The sequence below is a fragment of the Phaenicophaeus curvirostris genome, chromosome 1 (assembly GCF_032191515.1).
Source record: "Phaenicophaeus curvirostris isolate KB17595 chromosome 1, BPBGC_Pcur_1.0, whole genome shotgun sequence".
NCBI lineage: Eukaryota > Metazoa > Chordata > Aves > Cuculiformes > Cuculidae > Phaenicophaeus > Phaenicophaeus curvirostris.
Genome location: NC_091392.1, coordinates 185,140,122 through 185,154,693, shown reverse-complemented (window position 1 = coordinate 185,154,693; position 14,572 = coordinate 185,140,122). Strand labels below are relative to the sequence as shown.

The window sequence follows — 14,572 nt, the reverse complement described above, 5'->3', positions numbered from 1 at the left end:
TTTAAAGTTGCTTCTTTCATAGGTGACACTTAAAAGTTAATACGTTTTTAAAGAAGGATTTCAGGAGAATATTTATGAGGTGCTCAGGAAGGTTGTGAGCACTACATGATGAGTTACAGAAGGGAGATGACGTTCAAAGAGAGATTCTCACCAAGACCAGTTCACAGAGTGGACCTGTATTGTTTTTTTCTCTGCTGGTTTGACAGATGTCATGAGGGGTGCATGCAGGGTTTAGAAAAATACTGACATTTGCCAAACACAAAAGAATGATGCCTTTAGGAGGAGAAATATGCCATTTATCATGACCTCTGATGTAGACTGGGCCAAATTAATTGCTTACTTAACCACAGTTCATTTAACCAATTCAAACAGGGTTACAATCAAGAATCCATGTGGTACTTCAGAACTGATTGTACTGAGGAACATTAATAAAACCAGGAAATGAGGATCTTGATGTTCTAGTTGCCTGAAATAACGCTTTCAGTGTTATTAGGCTGGAAAATACTATGTTCAGTCAGTACCCAGTTTGGGTTGGCAGTTGATGGTGAATAATAAAGATAAACTCTGCTGGCTATGGAGCCAAACTTGAGTTCAAAAGAACATTTAAGAATGCACTTAAATGCATTGCTGAATTAGGTTGGGTCTAATTATGTAATTAAAATAAGCACATTCCTTTGTGTTTTCCTGAAGCTGAGCCTTGCCCAGGAACATTTTGCTGAGTTTCAGTGTTAATACAACTAGAAGCGAGTAATATAATTCGGAATCTCAAAATAAAGCTGTAGTTCTGACAATACTAACAGATGCCAGTAGACCCTGATTTTAACCTACAAAATGTGTGGTGACTCTGAAAAGTCAAATAGTTGACCTAGAATACATATATAATTTTAGAAATCCTTAAATATTTAAGATGTAAAATGCTATGCCATAATAGTTGTAAAGAGTCAGAAGTATCAAATAAAGAGGGTCTTCCTGCATTATCATGTCTGCTTAAAAACTGCTGCAATAAAAATTAATCAGCATGCCAGAAAAAGAATATAACTTGTTTGCATACAAGGTAGTGCTGCATTGAGGCACTTAATCTCCCCAGGAGTGAGCTGGAGTCCATACTTAGCAGAACACAATGCAGTGTAGTGCTCAATTGCTGCAAACAGCTCAGGTGTAGTGTGCTCTGCTCTGGGGCTGAGGTTTGGCATGCTTAATTAGCAGCACTGCTCAGCACCCCTGCACAGCTTCTCTTTCTATATCTGGTTTCTCTAAAGCCAAGCCAGGTACCTCGACTCCCTCGCACAGTGCACCCATGCACTGTTGGAAATATCCTCCCTGAACGGTATTTGAGGCAGGTCCCAAGGTGATTATCTGACCTAAAATATTGTTCTTGCACATGAATATTGCAAACATTGTTGATAAAGTGTGGTAAATTTGGATTTGTTCTTTCCTCAGCCATCCGGTACGATGGAGTTAATGTGTTTGGCTACACAGTCTGGTCCCTCCTGGATGGCTTTGAATGGCATAGGGGATACAGCATTCGGCGTGGATTGTTTTATGTTGATTTTCAAAGCCATGACAAGAAATTGGTGCCTAAATCTTCTGTGTTGTTCTATCAAAAGCTGATAGAAAAAAATGGCTTCCCACCTTTGCCTGAAAACCAGCCCATAGAAGGGATTTTTCCTTGTGGCTTTGCCTGGGGAGTTGTTGACAACTATATCCAGGTAAGTCTGATGATAAAGTCCGACCAGCCAGATCAGTGTATGAGTTCATACTGATAAATTTGCAGGATGGAGTGTCTTGGCTGATATATATTACCACAATGCTGCAAGGAGATAGGTATGAGGATTTTGTGCCAAACCTTGTGTCTTTCAGCCTTCACTAGTCTGAGTGTTACTGAGGAGATCTAGTCAGATAGAGATACAATAAATTACATTTTAGAAAAACATGGGAATTGAAAGGAGTCTGATGCTCATCTTCCCTGGACATCTTATATAAGCAGTTACTGGAAGTCAGTCATTTCCAAATGGAAGCTGATTACATCTGCTGAAGTGTATTTCCAAATGTCCTAGCCTATGACATGGGTATTATTATTGCTTTTTTATATCCATAATTTTAATGGTTATATATTTGTCTGCCTTGAAAGTCTTCATGAAATCTCTTAAAGCTCCAGTGGCATGTGTCAACATCTTATGCATATACATTGTGGTACCCTTGCTAGAGAGCTTTTATGTAAAAAAAAAAAAAAGGTAAACAGTATTAGAATTTCTGTATTCCTTTCTTGGCATTTTGTGCAGTACTGTGTCTGACTTTGTGGCTTCAGTGCCTCCAGATAGAGCATAACTAGATCATGGATCCAGGCCATAGCTCTCCTTCTTTATTTCAACTAAATCTGATACTTCAGAAGAATGTTTCAAATTTTAAGATTTCATGGGATATGTAGAAATTGTATAATGGCTTAGTTACAGTCTCTTTAACAGTTTGGGTCTGTAATTCTCAAATGCTGTTTTGGCCAGCGGGCCTTCTCTAACCACAGTAGAGATGTGTAGTTAAATTCAATGCTGAGGATGGATCCAAGAAGAAGTTTCGATTTAGGTTTTCCACAAATGCATAATATTTCATAAGGTTAAAGTATAGAAGGCTTGTTTGTTTTTTCTCACTCCAAAAGTAAGATCTGACTTTATTATCTTGAAAAATACTTCCACCTCCTTAACAGGTATACAGATTTCCAAGAAATTTCAACAGTCATTATCCTCCTAGCTCCCAGATTAAGAATTGGAAATAGAATTGCTGCCTTTGGGATCGGTAACAGTCAGTCAGCCTAAGACAGTTAAAAAATCCCTCCCATGCCCAAAACCTTCAAAACTGAATATTTTCATCTCAAAAGGCCATTCAAACATTTTGTGCTGTAAGGCTTAAGTAGCGTGATTTTTAGATGCATCACAGTGGAAAAACTCTTTTGACATCATTCCCACAGTATTAGTGGCAGTGCCTGCTTTAGTAATCTACAAGGGACAATTCTCCAGAAAAGCAATTTTCCTCAGACATGCTGGGTTTTATTACTTTCTTCTATAAGTACAGTACTGACCTCTCCAGAGAAAATAGCAACTGATTTTCAGCAGCATCTTTATACAGTCTGCAAAGCCTCAGCTACAAGTTGAACATTGGGTGTAGGCTGACACCTGCTTTTCAAACAGAGGGCAGGAGATGGAAAGCTGAACTCAGGGGAACCTTGAACCAAACAAAAAAAGAGAGAGAGAAATAAACATAAGTGGGACCAGTAACGTGTAGTTTGGATCTTTGGAGTTATTGTAGAGTATGAATGAGTTTTTACACTGTGCATTATTTTAAGCGATTCACTTTTCCATTGTCTAGTCATTATTGTTTCATTTAAAAGTGAAAGTATAATTTTATAGGATCCTGAGAAGCTCGTCTTCTACTGCACCTAGTATGTCATACAGACAGTTCTGACACCTGAAGTGTTAAAGACTTATAGGAGATGCATTTATTGTTGGAGTGACAGATAGTGGGTTTACTTGGAGACCCCCCAAAGAATTGAGACAGCCTGCTGAAATAACTTGGAAGTGAGTTCAATATGAGTTAAATAGAAAAGGATGTCTTTTGCAAGAAGGAAAAAATTTGCTTGTCAACAAAATTCATGCCAACAACCAAGTACAGAGCATTACTCATCTTTCATCATAGTCAGGAAAAGAACTGAATATAGAAATCATGTTGCATTCATTATTTCTTGTACTGTGTTCAGGGAGTGGTCTTGAAACAGAAGCCACTGAGTAATTTACAACAGAGAGCCTTTCTGAAGGTCCTTAATCTTGAAAGAAAAACATATTAAAAATTACTATAGTCTTTGCTGAAGATCTGCTTCTCTGGAGATCTGTCACAAGCTTTGTGCCTTATCTCTAAGCAATCCTTTGTTTTCCATACAGAAAATCTAGAGAAAATATGTGTGTGATGATCGCTAGCATAAGCTCGTTTGGAAAGTAGGATGAAAATGATGTGTAGATTTGGTACTTTTCTAGAACCACCTGTTAATAGAAGATTAATTATTTGATATGAAACAGAGATGTTATCATATCAGAGATACGAGAGAGGTGCTAAATAAAATGCTTTAATTTGTGATATTATTTCAATAAGTTGTGCCTGATAGTTATGATGTTCCCACCTTCACAGAAAAAACAGCTCAAATCTGTTATGTTTCTTATTCTAACCAGGTAGACACGACACCCACCCAATTTCTTGACTCCAACGTTTATGTGTGGGACGTTCACCAGACGAAGAAGCTTATTAAAGTGGATGGAGTCTTTACCTCAAAACGCAAGCATCACTGTGTGGATTTTGCTGCTATCAGGCTCCAGATCTCTCTTCTGCAAGAAATGCATGTCACACACTTTCATTTTTCACTGAAATGGTCTTTAATCCTTCCTTTAGGTAATCTTTCCCTAATCAACCACACACTTATACATTATTATCAGTGTTTTGCTAGTGAGCTTCTCAGAGTTAACATAACTCCTGTTGTTGCTTTATGGCAACCTATGGCTGATAATCAAGAGCTTCCAGTTTCCCTTGCCAAATATGGAGCTTGGGAAAACCCAGAAATTATTCAGGCTTTTGTTGAGTATGCCAAATTCTGCTTTACAAGTCTTGGGGACCATATCAAATTCTGGATCACAATGAATGAACCATCTGTGAAAAACTTGACATATACGGCAGGCCACAACCTATTGAAAGCCCATGCAAAAGTATGGCATCTTTATGATGAAGACTTCAGGAGATCTCAGAAAGGTAAAATATCTATAGCTCTGCAAGCCGACTGGGTAGAACCAGCTTGTCCCTTTTCCAGGAATGACCAAGAAGTTGCTGACAGAATTTTAGAATTTGACATTGGCTGGCTTGCAGAGCCCATCTTTGGAAATGGTGATTACCCACAGGTCATGAGAACATGGCTTCACCGAAGAAACAGTGTTGACCTGTATAATTTCCACTTGCCTTATTTCTCAGAAGATGAAAAGAAGTTAATTCAGGGCTCATTTGATTTTTTTGCTTTGAGTCACTACACTACTACCCTTGTGGGCTGGGAGAAAGAAGATGCACTAAAATATGACCACTATCTTGAAGTTCAAATGATCAATGACATCACATGGCTGCACTCCCCCAGCAGAGCTGCAGTAGTACCCTGGGGACTGCGTAAATTGCTCAAGTGGGTTAAATCAAAGTATGGTGATGTCCCAATGTATATTATGGCTAATGGAATTGACGATGACCAGAATATGGTGCATGATAAGCTGAGAGTATATTACATACAGAATTACATCAATGAAGCTTTAAAAGGTAAGGAACCATAGATGGTTTATATGTCACAAATCCCAGTATTATTATACACTGTTGGATAGAGTATGTTGAACTTTAAAAAAAGTAATCCAGTGTAAAATGCCTCATAAATTAGAAGTTACTACAGCATGACATATAGCCTTTCCTTTCATTTATGATTAATTGTTTTTACTAAACATCAGGAAGACTGACCTTGCACATATTCTGCATAAAGCAGCAGAAGGACTTTTTAGTGGATTCAAGAAATTTAAGTAGATGTTATGTGAATAGTTCCACATGTATTTAGTCAGATTTTGTTCTTACTGCACGTCTCCTGTTTTGCTTTGTTGCTTCTCTCCACTGATGTGCCTCAGGGCTGGGTATGTATTCTGTTCCTCAGCTGTCTCTGTGTCTTACCCAGCAGTGATCTTGGCGCTTCATAGTAATTCAGTGATCTACCTCATAATACCATTTCCTGGACTCTTTCCTGCTATTCAGAACACAAACTAGTCTTTTTCTCTCAAAGATTCATGAATTATAAGGCAAAGAGGAGGCATTTTGAGTTATGCTGTCGCACAACACACTTTTTAGAAAAGCACAAGACTTGAATAATTTTTACTGATGGAGAATCTTCTGCATCTCACTGTAAGCTGTTCTAGTGGCTAATTATTTACCATTTATATGTATATATGTATGCATAGATATGTATAAATCTTACTTCTAATATATTTTTTTAGCTTCATCTTTAACTATTTTATTGTACATTTCCATATATTTTACCCGCGTAGGTATTCATAGACAGAAAGCGAGTCCTGTCTCGTTCATCTCTTTCATAAATAGCACAGACTATATTTTTTGTCCCTTACTATAAAACATTATTTAGCATCTTTTGATTATTAAACTTTTTCCCATTTGCCAGCATTCTTCTTGTGAGGGGTAAATCTAGACCTGAGCACATTGTTCCTGCCACAGCCACACCTGTGTCTTAGGCAGGTATAATGTAACCTCTTACCCTTTTACTCCTCTTTCATACATCTAAGCAGCCCATTAGCCCTTTTGGCCATGGCAGCAGGTTGTTTACACACTTTCTGTGGTTCTACACTGAGATTTCAAACTTGGTTACAGACTTCTGCCCTCCAGGCAGAATTTCCTCTACCAAACTATGGTCTGCTTGTTCTTTGACATCCTTGCGTTTGGTCACGTTCAAATGCCGGTTTCTCGTACAGAGCTTGCTGCAATAGCTAAATTATGTCCCTAATCTTTGTGTTATTTGCAAACTTTGTGAGACTTTTCTTTCAGGTTGCCAATATATTTAAGATCATTAAATATCTTAGTGCTAAAAGCCAATCTCCATGACTACAGTAGAAATACACCTATTATGACACTTACTTAGCTGCAATTACTTTTCTAGACTTAGAAAATTCTGATCGCTCTTTAAGACCAGTTGAAATTTGTTTATTATGGGCTCCTCTTGAACTTGTTCTCTTTTCTTGATCCAAATGCCATATAATGCCAAGTCGGTTGCCTTGTGAAGTTCTAAGTATATTACATCAAACATAATTACTTTTATTGATCTGCTGATCTTATAAAAAAAGATGTCAAGTTAGTTTGAGAAGATTTATTTTTCATAAATCTAAGCTGATTGGCATTAATCATACATATCTCCCTTAATTTATCAGCTTCATATAATCTATTCCACTCTTTTGCTAGGTAGTGAAGGATGGCTGGCAGTTCCATAATTTGCAAGGTCATCCTGTCCACTCTGTAAAGTATTGGCTTTAACTTCCTCCTTTGTAATTTCCACCTTGAATGTCAGTATTAAGTTCCCAAGAGCTCCTTCTCCAGAATTTTGAAGCACTGGGTGCATGTTTTCTGTATCTGTAGTTAAAAAGCTCATGGTTTCGTTCTGTTTTTTTTCTATATTGCTTCTCTCCAACCACTTTAGTCTGTACCAGTTCTTGGCATTTGTCTTTTCAAACCATGTGTGGGTATAGGCTTTTTTCACAGTTCCTTGTAGTCAGAACACTTGCACCCCTCCCTGTTTTTTATAGAACTTAGTCATTCATACCGATCTGCTACGAGTATCTCCCAGTCTCTTCCTTCTCACCTCTTCTATTCAGCCTGGAAATAGTTCCTGTGTATTTTAACTTAACCACCACATGAAAGCCGTATTTTTGTATATCTTTCCACCTTCTTTGTCATGGATGAATATGTCTCTGCTAACTAGCCATAATACTTGCCCTAAAGCTCACTCTCCTACTTTTGACATCATGCACTCCTCCATAGTGTTTGGTCTGTCAGCATTACTAGCTTTTTTACTCTCTTTTATTCTCCCACTCTGATATTGTGCTTTTGCCCATCTTGTCCTTACACAGGGATCAAGCTTTCAACCTTGGCATCATGACTGATTCAGGTTTCTCCAAAACTTCCATTTTGTTCTGCAAGACCCTGTGCAGTAACTGTGATTAAATACAAATCTCATGTCCTTACCTCAGTGTCCCACAGGAGAGGAATGAGAGGGGATTTGGTACATGTGTGCTCTCACCTTTAAGTTCATATTCTGCCTTCTTCCTCCAGCTGGTTTCAGGGACTTCATGTGGCAGCATTTGTGCATACAATGTTGCTCACTTGCACTGTTCCAGGTTTGTGCAGACAAATGATTCAAGAACATGGTACAGGACCCTTTGGACTGAGGCTATGTTTTTAAGGGCTTTGTACCCTGTTTAAGTATATCTTTGCCACTTCAAAACAAAGAATAGCAGTAACTATGTAACACCATTAAATCCATATGCAGTTTTACAAAGACAAACTGGCCAGGGTAGCTTCTCTGTAAAAGGGCAGGTAAATATTACTTCATTTAACATGTAAAAAGTAGATTAGAGGTGCTAAAAGATGTCTTGCACATGGCTGCAGAAATTATTTCCAGAGGCATAGGAAAATCCAGCAATTGTTAGCTCTCAGTCCTGTGTTCATCTGCTAGAAGATGTTGCTTTAATTTGTTAAAAATAGTGATTTTGAAGGATAAGTATTACAGTTTGGATTTACTACAGTGGATTGATTGGTTTTGTCAAGCAGGACTGATGGGTCAAGGTTAAACTCCAGCTACTGGATCTCTTCCCATAGCCAAGTTAGCAGTATGGATTGTGGACTTGGTTCTCAATAAAGACTAATAGAGGTCTTCTGAGATGAGAAACTCTGGTCAACAATAAGAGAGGACTATGACTTGCATAACCCCTCCACTTGCACTGTGGTATCCCAGTACACGGCCTTAACATGGGTCTTTCTGGTGTCACTGTGCCTTTGCTAGTGAGAAGTGCAGCCTGATACCCTTTGTTTCTTGGCTGTCCTCATCAGGAGGTGATTTGCAAGAGAGAAGGTAAAAATCAGAGAAATAGGCTGCAGAAATCCAGGTGCAGGAAACCCCAAATCTGTATTCTGTCATGCATAAAAGGGAGAGCCATCTTTTCACAATAGGCTCCATGCTGATCACTAAATACAGTCGTGTACTCGTAACTGTGTTTACCAAGCATAAGGAAATAAAATGCAGGATACTCACACTGTCTGGCAGTGGCTGACATATTCTTACTTGTTATAACAAACACTTCACAGATGTACGTGTACCTTACCTTATTTTTGGAAAGAGAAGTGCAGATGTCAGTTTAACATCACCTTGCCCCTGCTTTATGTATTGGCATAAAGTACTGCTCTTGAATGCTGAAGTGACATTGATTAATTTCTTCAACCTTTGTTGGTTTATTTTCTGTTTTTTTTGTTTTGCTTTGTTTTTTTGCAGCCTACGCCTTGGATAACATTAACCTGCAAGGATATTTTGTCTATTCTTTTAATGACAAGACAGCTCCTAAATATGGTCTCTACAGTTATGTTGCAAATCAATATGAACCAAAGCCTTCTATGAAACATTACAGGGAAATAATTAACAATAATGGTTTTCCTGGTCCTGAAACTCCTGAGGTGACATGCCCAGAAGAGACTACTTCATGCCCTGAATGCCGCTTCTTCCGATCCAGGAAATCATTATTTGTCTTTATCTCTTTCATATTTGTTGCTTTTATTGTTACTATATTTTTCATTACTTACTACTCCAAGAGGGTAGAAAGAAGTTATAAATAGAGCTGCCCCTTTGAATACATCACTCACTGCCCTTCCTCTTGCATCTGCTTGGGAAATCTGAAATAAGAGTGCACGATGTTGTGATTGCTTCAGCACTAGGAAGGTATTTACATTGCCTGATACTGAAGAAGATTGACATCGAGGAGTGTTTGGTAGCATATGGCTTCCAGAAATCGTTTTCTCTGGTTTATGACCATTCCTTAATTCTTGTAGCTGGAGTCACCTCACAAGCTTCCTTGGGGCCTGTTCCCAAGCTTTGCTCTCCTCAGTCTTCCCTCACTGAGTTGGACAGATATAAGCATATTTTGAAGACGTGGAGTGATGGGGAAACCCTGGTGTCAAATTATCCAAGAGAAGATTGGAGAAAACCAAAATGGTTTACTTTTCCAAATAAGGATTTAATGTTGATGTTGCATGATCAACATGTTACATGAGACAACAACCGAGTGGAGCAAGGAATGTGGCTGAGCAGAGAGGGAGGAGAATTGCATAAAGCAGTGCTGGAGGAGAGGATGCTCCCTTTCCTAAAGCAGATGCGGGGGGAATAACTAGGGGGACATGCATCTGTGATGCTGGGAGCTCTTGATAAATCAGTTAACTACTACTCAGGTTGTGGATGGCTGCATCTCACTTCAAGATGTCATCAGCGAACTTCAGCTAAAGGAACTGTGTCTTTCTCAGTTGGGAGAGCAGCAAGGGTTATGTCCAAGGATGACAGGGGTCATGCTAACTGATGGGAAGAGATGAGAAGGGTGAAAGGTCTTCTCTTTGATTTGCTCAGTAAATAACAGAGCAGGAACTGGGATGTCTTTGTTGTCTCAGTTGTCAGAAATCTGAGTGCCCAGTAGCCATAGACACAGCAGAGCAGGGGCACCCCCATTGCACACAGCTGGCACTGTGATGCTGCCTGGCTACTTACCTGCTGAAAACTTGTAGGTAAGCTAGTAAGATGCAATCTGCATTCCGTTTGTGTTGATTGTGGAGACTTTAAATCCCAGCATTTTGATACAATAATCCAGCACTTTATTGCTGCTATTGCCAGGGTCTGAGATGTTCGAGCTGTTGATCCAGGCATCTTCCAGGTTGGCTGGAGGATGTCTTTGAGCAACTGGCTCTGGCCATAGCAGCATTTTATCCCAACGTATTACTGAATGTCTGCATGCCTCTCATTTTTCTCTCAGCAAGATAAACAACCAGAATATTAGCAACATTGTTTATTAGTATAAACAGGGAATGGAAAAAAAATGTATGTTACTTTGTCTGCCTTGTGGATCACTATATTAGGAGTGTCCTCAGTATAAATCAGCGAGATAATTTTTCTCCACTCTCTAGGCTTGCATCACCTTCAGCTGTAATTGTATTTTTATTGCTATGTAAATAATGTCTGACACTGGAAAGAATATTTTAAGGGAAATGTGCTCTGTGTTAATTAAGAATTACTGAACCTGATTATGCTGTATTAAATATGATGTTTATCTACTAGATGGCTAGTAGATGACTAAATGACCACCCAGGATTCTTTTCAACCTGACTACTCTATGATTCTGTGATTCTATATTGTAAATTAAAACTTACATATGAAATATGATTTTCATTTATAACTTAAGATTATATTTCTTCTTAAATGATCTACAGAAATAGAGAAGAATTAGTATCTTGTCATAATGATTAATATATTTGTCCTCTAGTTCCAGCATTAAAATAGTCACTCTTTTCAGTAATGCATATTTTGATACTGAGATTCAGGTGAAAAATTCAGGGTAAGTGACAAAAGATTAAAAATAAAAATAAAAGTAATTTATAGCCTGATAAGACTTGCTGAAGAACAGCAAATTTTAAACTGCTGTATATTTATGTGTTGCTACCTGGTGCAGTGTGGGTTTCAAAGAAATAACTCTCACTGAATGTGTGAAATGCCAAATGGTTTTCTCCATGGCATGGCAATGATTCACCTTGCAATACGTTACTCCAGTAGTCAGATGCCTTCACAATACATAATAGAAAGTGGCATTCATTTAATACAAACTAGCCAGGTCATGCCTAACTTGTATGTGATGTGTGTGGATGTATCAATGTTAGAATTATTTTGCTGTTCTCAAAGAGTCTGAGAAGCCGAGTGTATGTGCTTCCCCTGGGTTTGAAGGGGTAGGGAGCCCAGGCAGGGCAAGAGCAGGGGTGCCATGCTGTTGGGCACTGGCCCTTCCTTCACTAACCATTAACCATCCAGAGAGTTTCTGTCCTCTGCTATTTGATGGCCCAGCCCCAGTGCAATGTGTGAAACAGCAGTCTGAGTACAGACAAGACTCTGCAGGCTCTTCCTGTAGAGGCTGGGTGATATGTATCCGCCGGCAGGCAGATGGCACCAGCTGGATATCTAATTTGTAGGTAAACTGGGATTTGTTGCTCTGAAGCAGCACATCCACCCATGGTGCCATGGCCCATAGAAATAACACAGTCTTTGGCGCAAGTCCCTACAGAAGAGTTTTTAAATATCACTGCAGAGTAGCAACTGGCTCAAGTTCCAAAGTCTTCTAAGCAGTCTGCCTTCAGTGCTGCCTGTGCACAGCAATGTGTAGCTCTCAGCAAATGAATTGCACAGTGATGGACCAGGGAAAATACGGGCAACTCTGATGGAAATAATGGTACAGTTTTGCCTTGGGAATCACCTTCATTTTATGTAATCAGGGGTCAGCATGAATTTCTTGTCGATCTTCTTGAAAAAACACTAACAAAAAAAAGTGCCTTGAATAGGCAAAGTTTATGTACAAGAAGAATTGTGGGGTGCTTATGCAAACGGATGCAGAAATCACCTCCTGCAATGAGTCTGTGGGCTGTGGGGCAGTTCTTAGCTTTGATACCCATGTGTGAGCAATGATCTGGCACTTCCCTGTTACCGTCTGTGCATCTAGAGCAGAAACGCTGACAGCAGCAAGGACTTTGAGCAGAGGGGACTCCATACTTGGGCTGCAAAGACAGCCCAGGACAGGATGGTACTTTATTTTCTGAAGAGCAACTGGAGTCCGCATGTAATAGATACTAACATGCCTTATGATATGCAGGCTACCTTCTTGAATTTAACTGTGCTTCTAGAATGAAATGTTGTTGCCTACTTGCTCAAAATTGTATTTTAATTCAACATATTTTTGTGATGTAAGTGCAAGGATGCTGTTTTATTTCTTGAAAAGATTGTGCAGTGTGACTCTGGGAAGGATGTCTTTGCTAAATGAAAGAATGAATGCTACATTGTTTTTATAACAATCTCAGAACTGAAATAAAGATACTGTACGTAACAAGTTGTAACATAATCTTACTGTTTAATCTGTCCAGTCTCTCTGTTCACAACATGAAGCAGAGAGTACCTTAGGGGAGGCTGTTATGGTAACACTGGAATGAGTTTGTGTTGCTGTTTGGTTTTTCAGTGCTGCATAAATAATTGAAACTTTGTTGGAGATTGCTGGGCCCTGTGTCTAAACAGAGGTTTTTCCAATAGGCCTGGAGCTTTGGAGGGGGTTTGGTTCTTTGATTTTTTGTTGGTTGTTTTTTTTAGAATGACTATTTTAAAAGCCTGTGGAAGTTACCACTCCAACTTGTCTTTTGTTGCAATAGCTTGTTCCATAGTAACACTGCAGTCAATTTAACAGCTGTTCTCTTCTAGCAGGGTTGCTCAGAGGCTTAAAGGACTTTGTCAGCATAGTTGTGGCACTAAGGAGTCAGTTTTTGTCATCCTTGTTAAACATCCTAAGGAAAGTTAATGTCGAGGTTAAAGGAAGTGGGTGCTGAAAAGGGCACGACTAATGAATGGGACAGTGGTCATACAATTGCCAGCATTTTCAACACACAACTCACCATTCACTTTTCTCCTTGCATTGTATTTGGTTGCTTCTGAGTCACTTAGAAAACTTCAACTGTTGCTTCTCCTTGCAAAAACCTATTTACTGAAAATGCCCTCATTGAGGGCAAAGAAGTCTGTTTATGTGATAGGTTTCAGCTTCAACTGAGAAAGTTTAATCTTGTTCCTTCTTCACACGTGCAAAGCTGAGAATAGGAAATGAGGAAGAGAAAGGGGAAAGAAAGCTCTTCCCATCTTTGATGTGCCACTTGTGGACTGCCAAACCATGGTTTGCCAGCCATCACAAGTCTATGGCTGATGCTGGCCAGTTAAGCCCATTCTCTTTAAGAGTTTGGAAAAAGGAGTAATGAGGTGTGATAAAAGTGGCAGGGTCCAACGTATCAGAGGCTTTTATTTTGTTTTGCGAATTGAACAGGAACACCACTCTTCATCAAACTGTTCTGAGAAAATTAAGATGGTTAAGAAACCAGAAAGCTGAAGCAACAATAGCCTACAGCTAAGACACTGGTGGGTGCTGATATTTTGCTGGCTATTGTTTTGTGATGTTTTTTGTGTTTGCGAAGTATTGGCAAAAGGGTCAGCACAGCAGAGAGAAGCCAGGGAAAATACTGACAAAGTACGCAAAAAGCCACAGACACAACTGGATGCATGAGTTCTTTGCCCTGGGAACAGAGGGAGCAGTCCCGAGCCATGGGACTTCGGATATTCTGTGTTAAAAAATAAATTTAAAAAATCTGTTATGAAAGCTCCCTACCTCCCATATTTATCCCTTAATGATACACTTCCTACATGATGAATTTTACTGTCAAAAAACTTTCCTTCATTACAAGAGTTACTCAAAACACAACATAGCAAAGCATCATTATCTCGTCCCAGCTCTCCTGAGCTCATCCAGATGGATTTCTGGCCTGTGTCCCAGCATCCCCTAGTCATCTGAGGTGCAGGAGAGGTAGTCACTGTCACTGGCATGATGATCCAAGCAGTCAGAATGATAGTGGTGATGCTTTCTAAATACTGTGAATCCAGATCAAGTTGAATTAGTTTCCACTTTAGTCCTTCTCTGTTAGTGGGAAGAGTTTCTTCCTTACTGAAAGAGTAACACACAAGGACTTTATTGGCAAGGAGGGATGAGTTTTGACTCTTCCTACTATAACCTGGGATGCATAATGTACTTCTCACTGATGTTCTTCTGGCATCAATCCTTGCAGGGAAGGAGAGGATCTGGGCAATGCCTTCTCAGTCCCACCTGTTCGGCTATCAGGAGATGCATGAGCCTCCCAG

The 14,572-nt window shown here is 39.3% G+C and overlaps 1 protein-coding gene across 1 annotated transcript in view; it reads left to right on the top strand.

Annotated features, from left to right (window-relative positions):
* Positions 1–9,913, top strand: part of KL (klotho) — a 48,860-nt gene extending 38,947 nt beyond the window's left edge. The window contains exons 3-5 of the mRNA XM_069857549.1: positions 1,441–1,709; positions 4,215–5,331; positions 9,104–9,913. Coding sequence (XP_069713650.1) covers positions 1,441–1,709; positions 4,215–5,331; positions 9,104–9,441 — 1,724 coding nt within the window. The 3' untranslated portion in view covers positions 9,442–9,913. The remainder of the gene's footprint in view (positions 1–1,440; positions 1,710–4,214; positions 5,332–9,103) is intronic.
* The last annotated feature ends 4,659 nt before the right edge of the window (positions 9,914–14,572 follow it).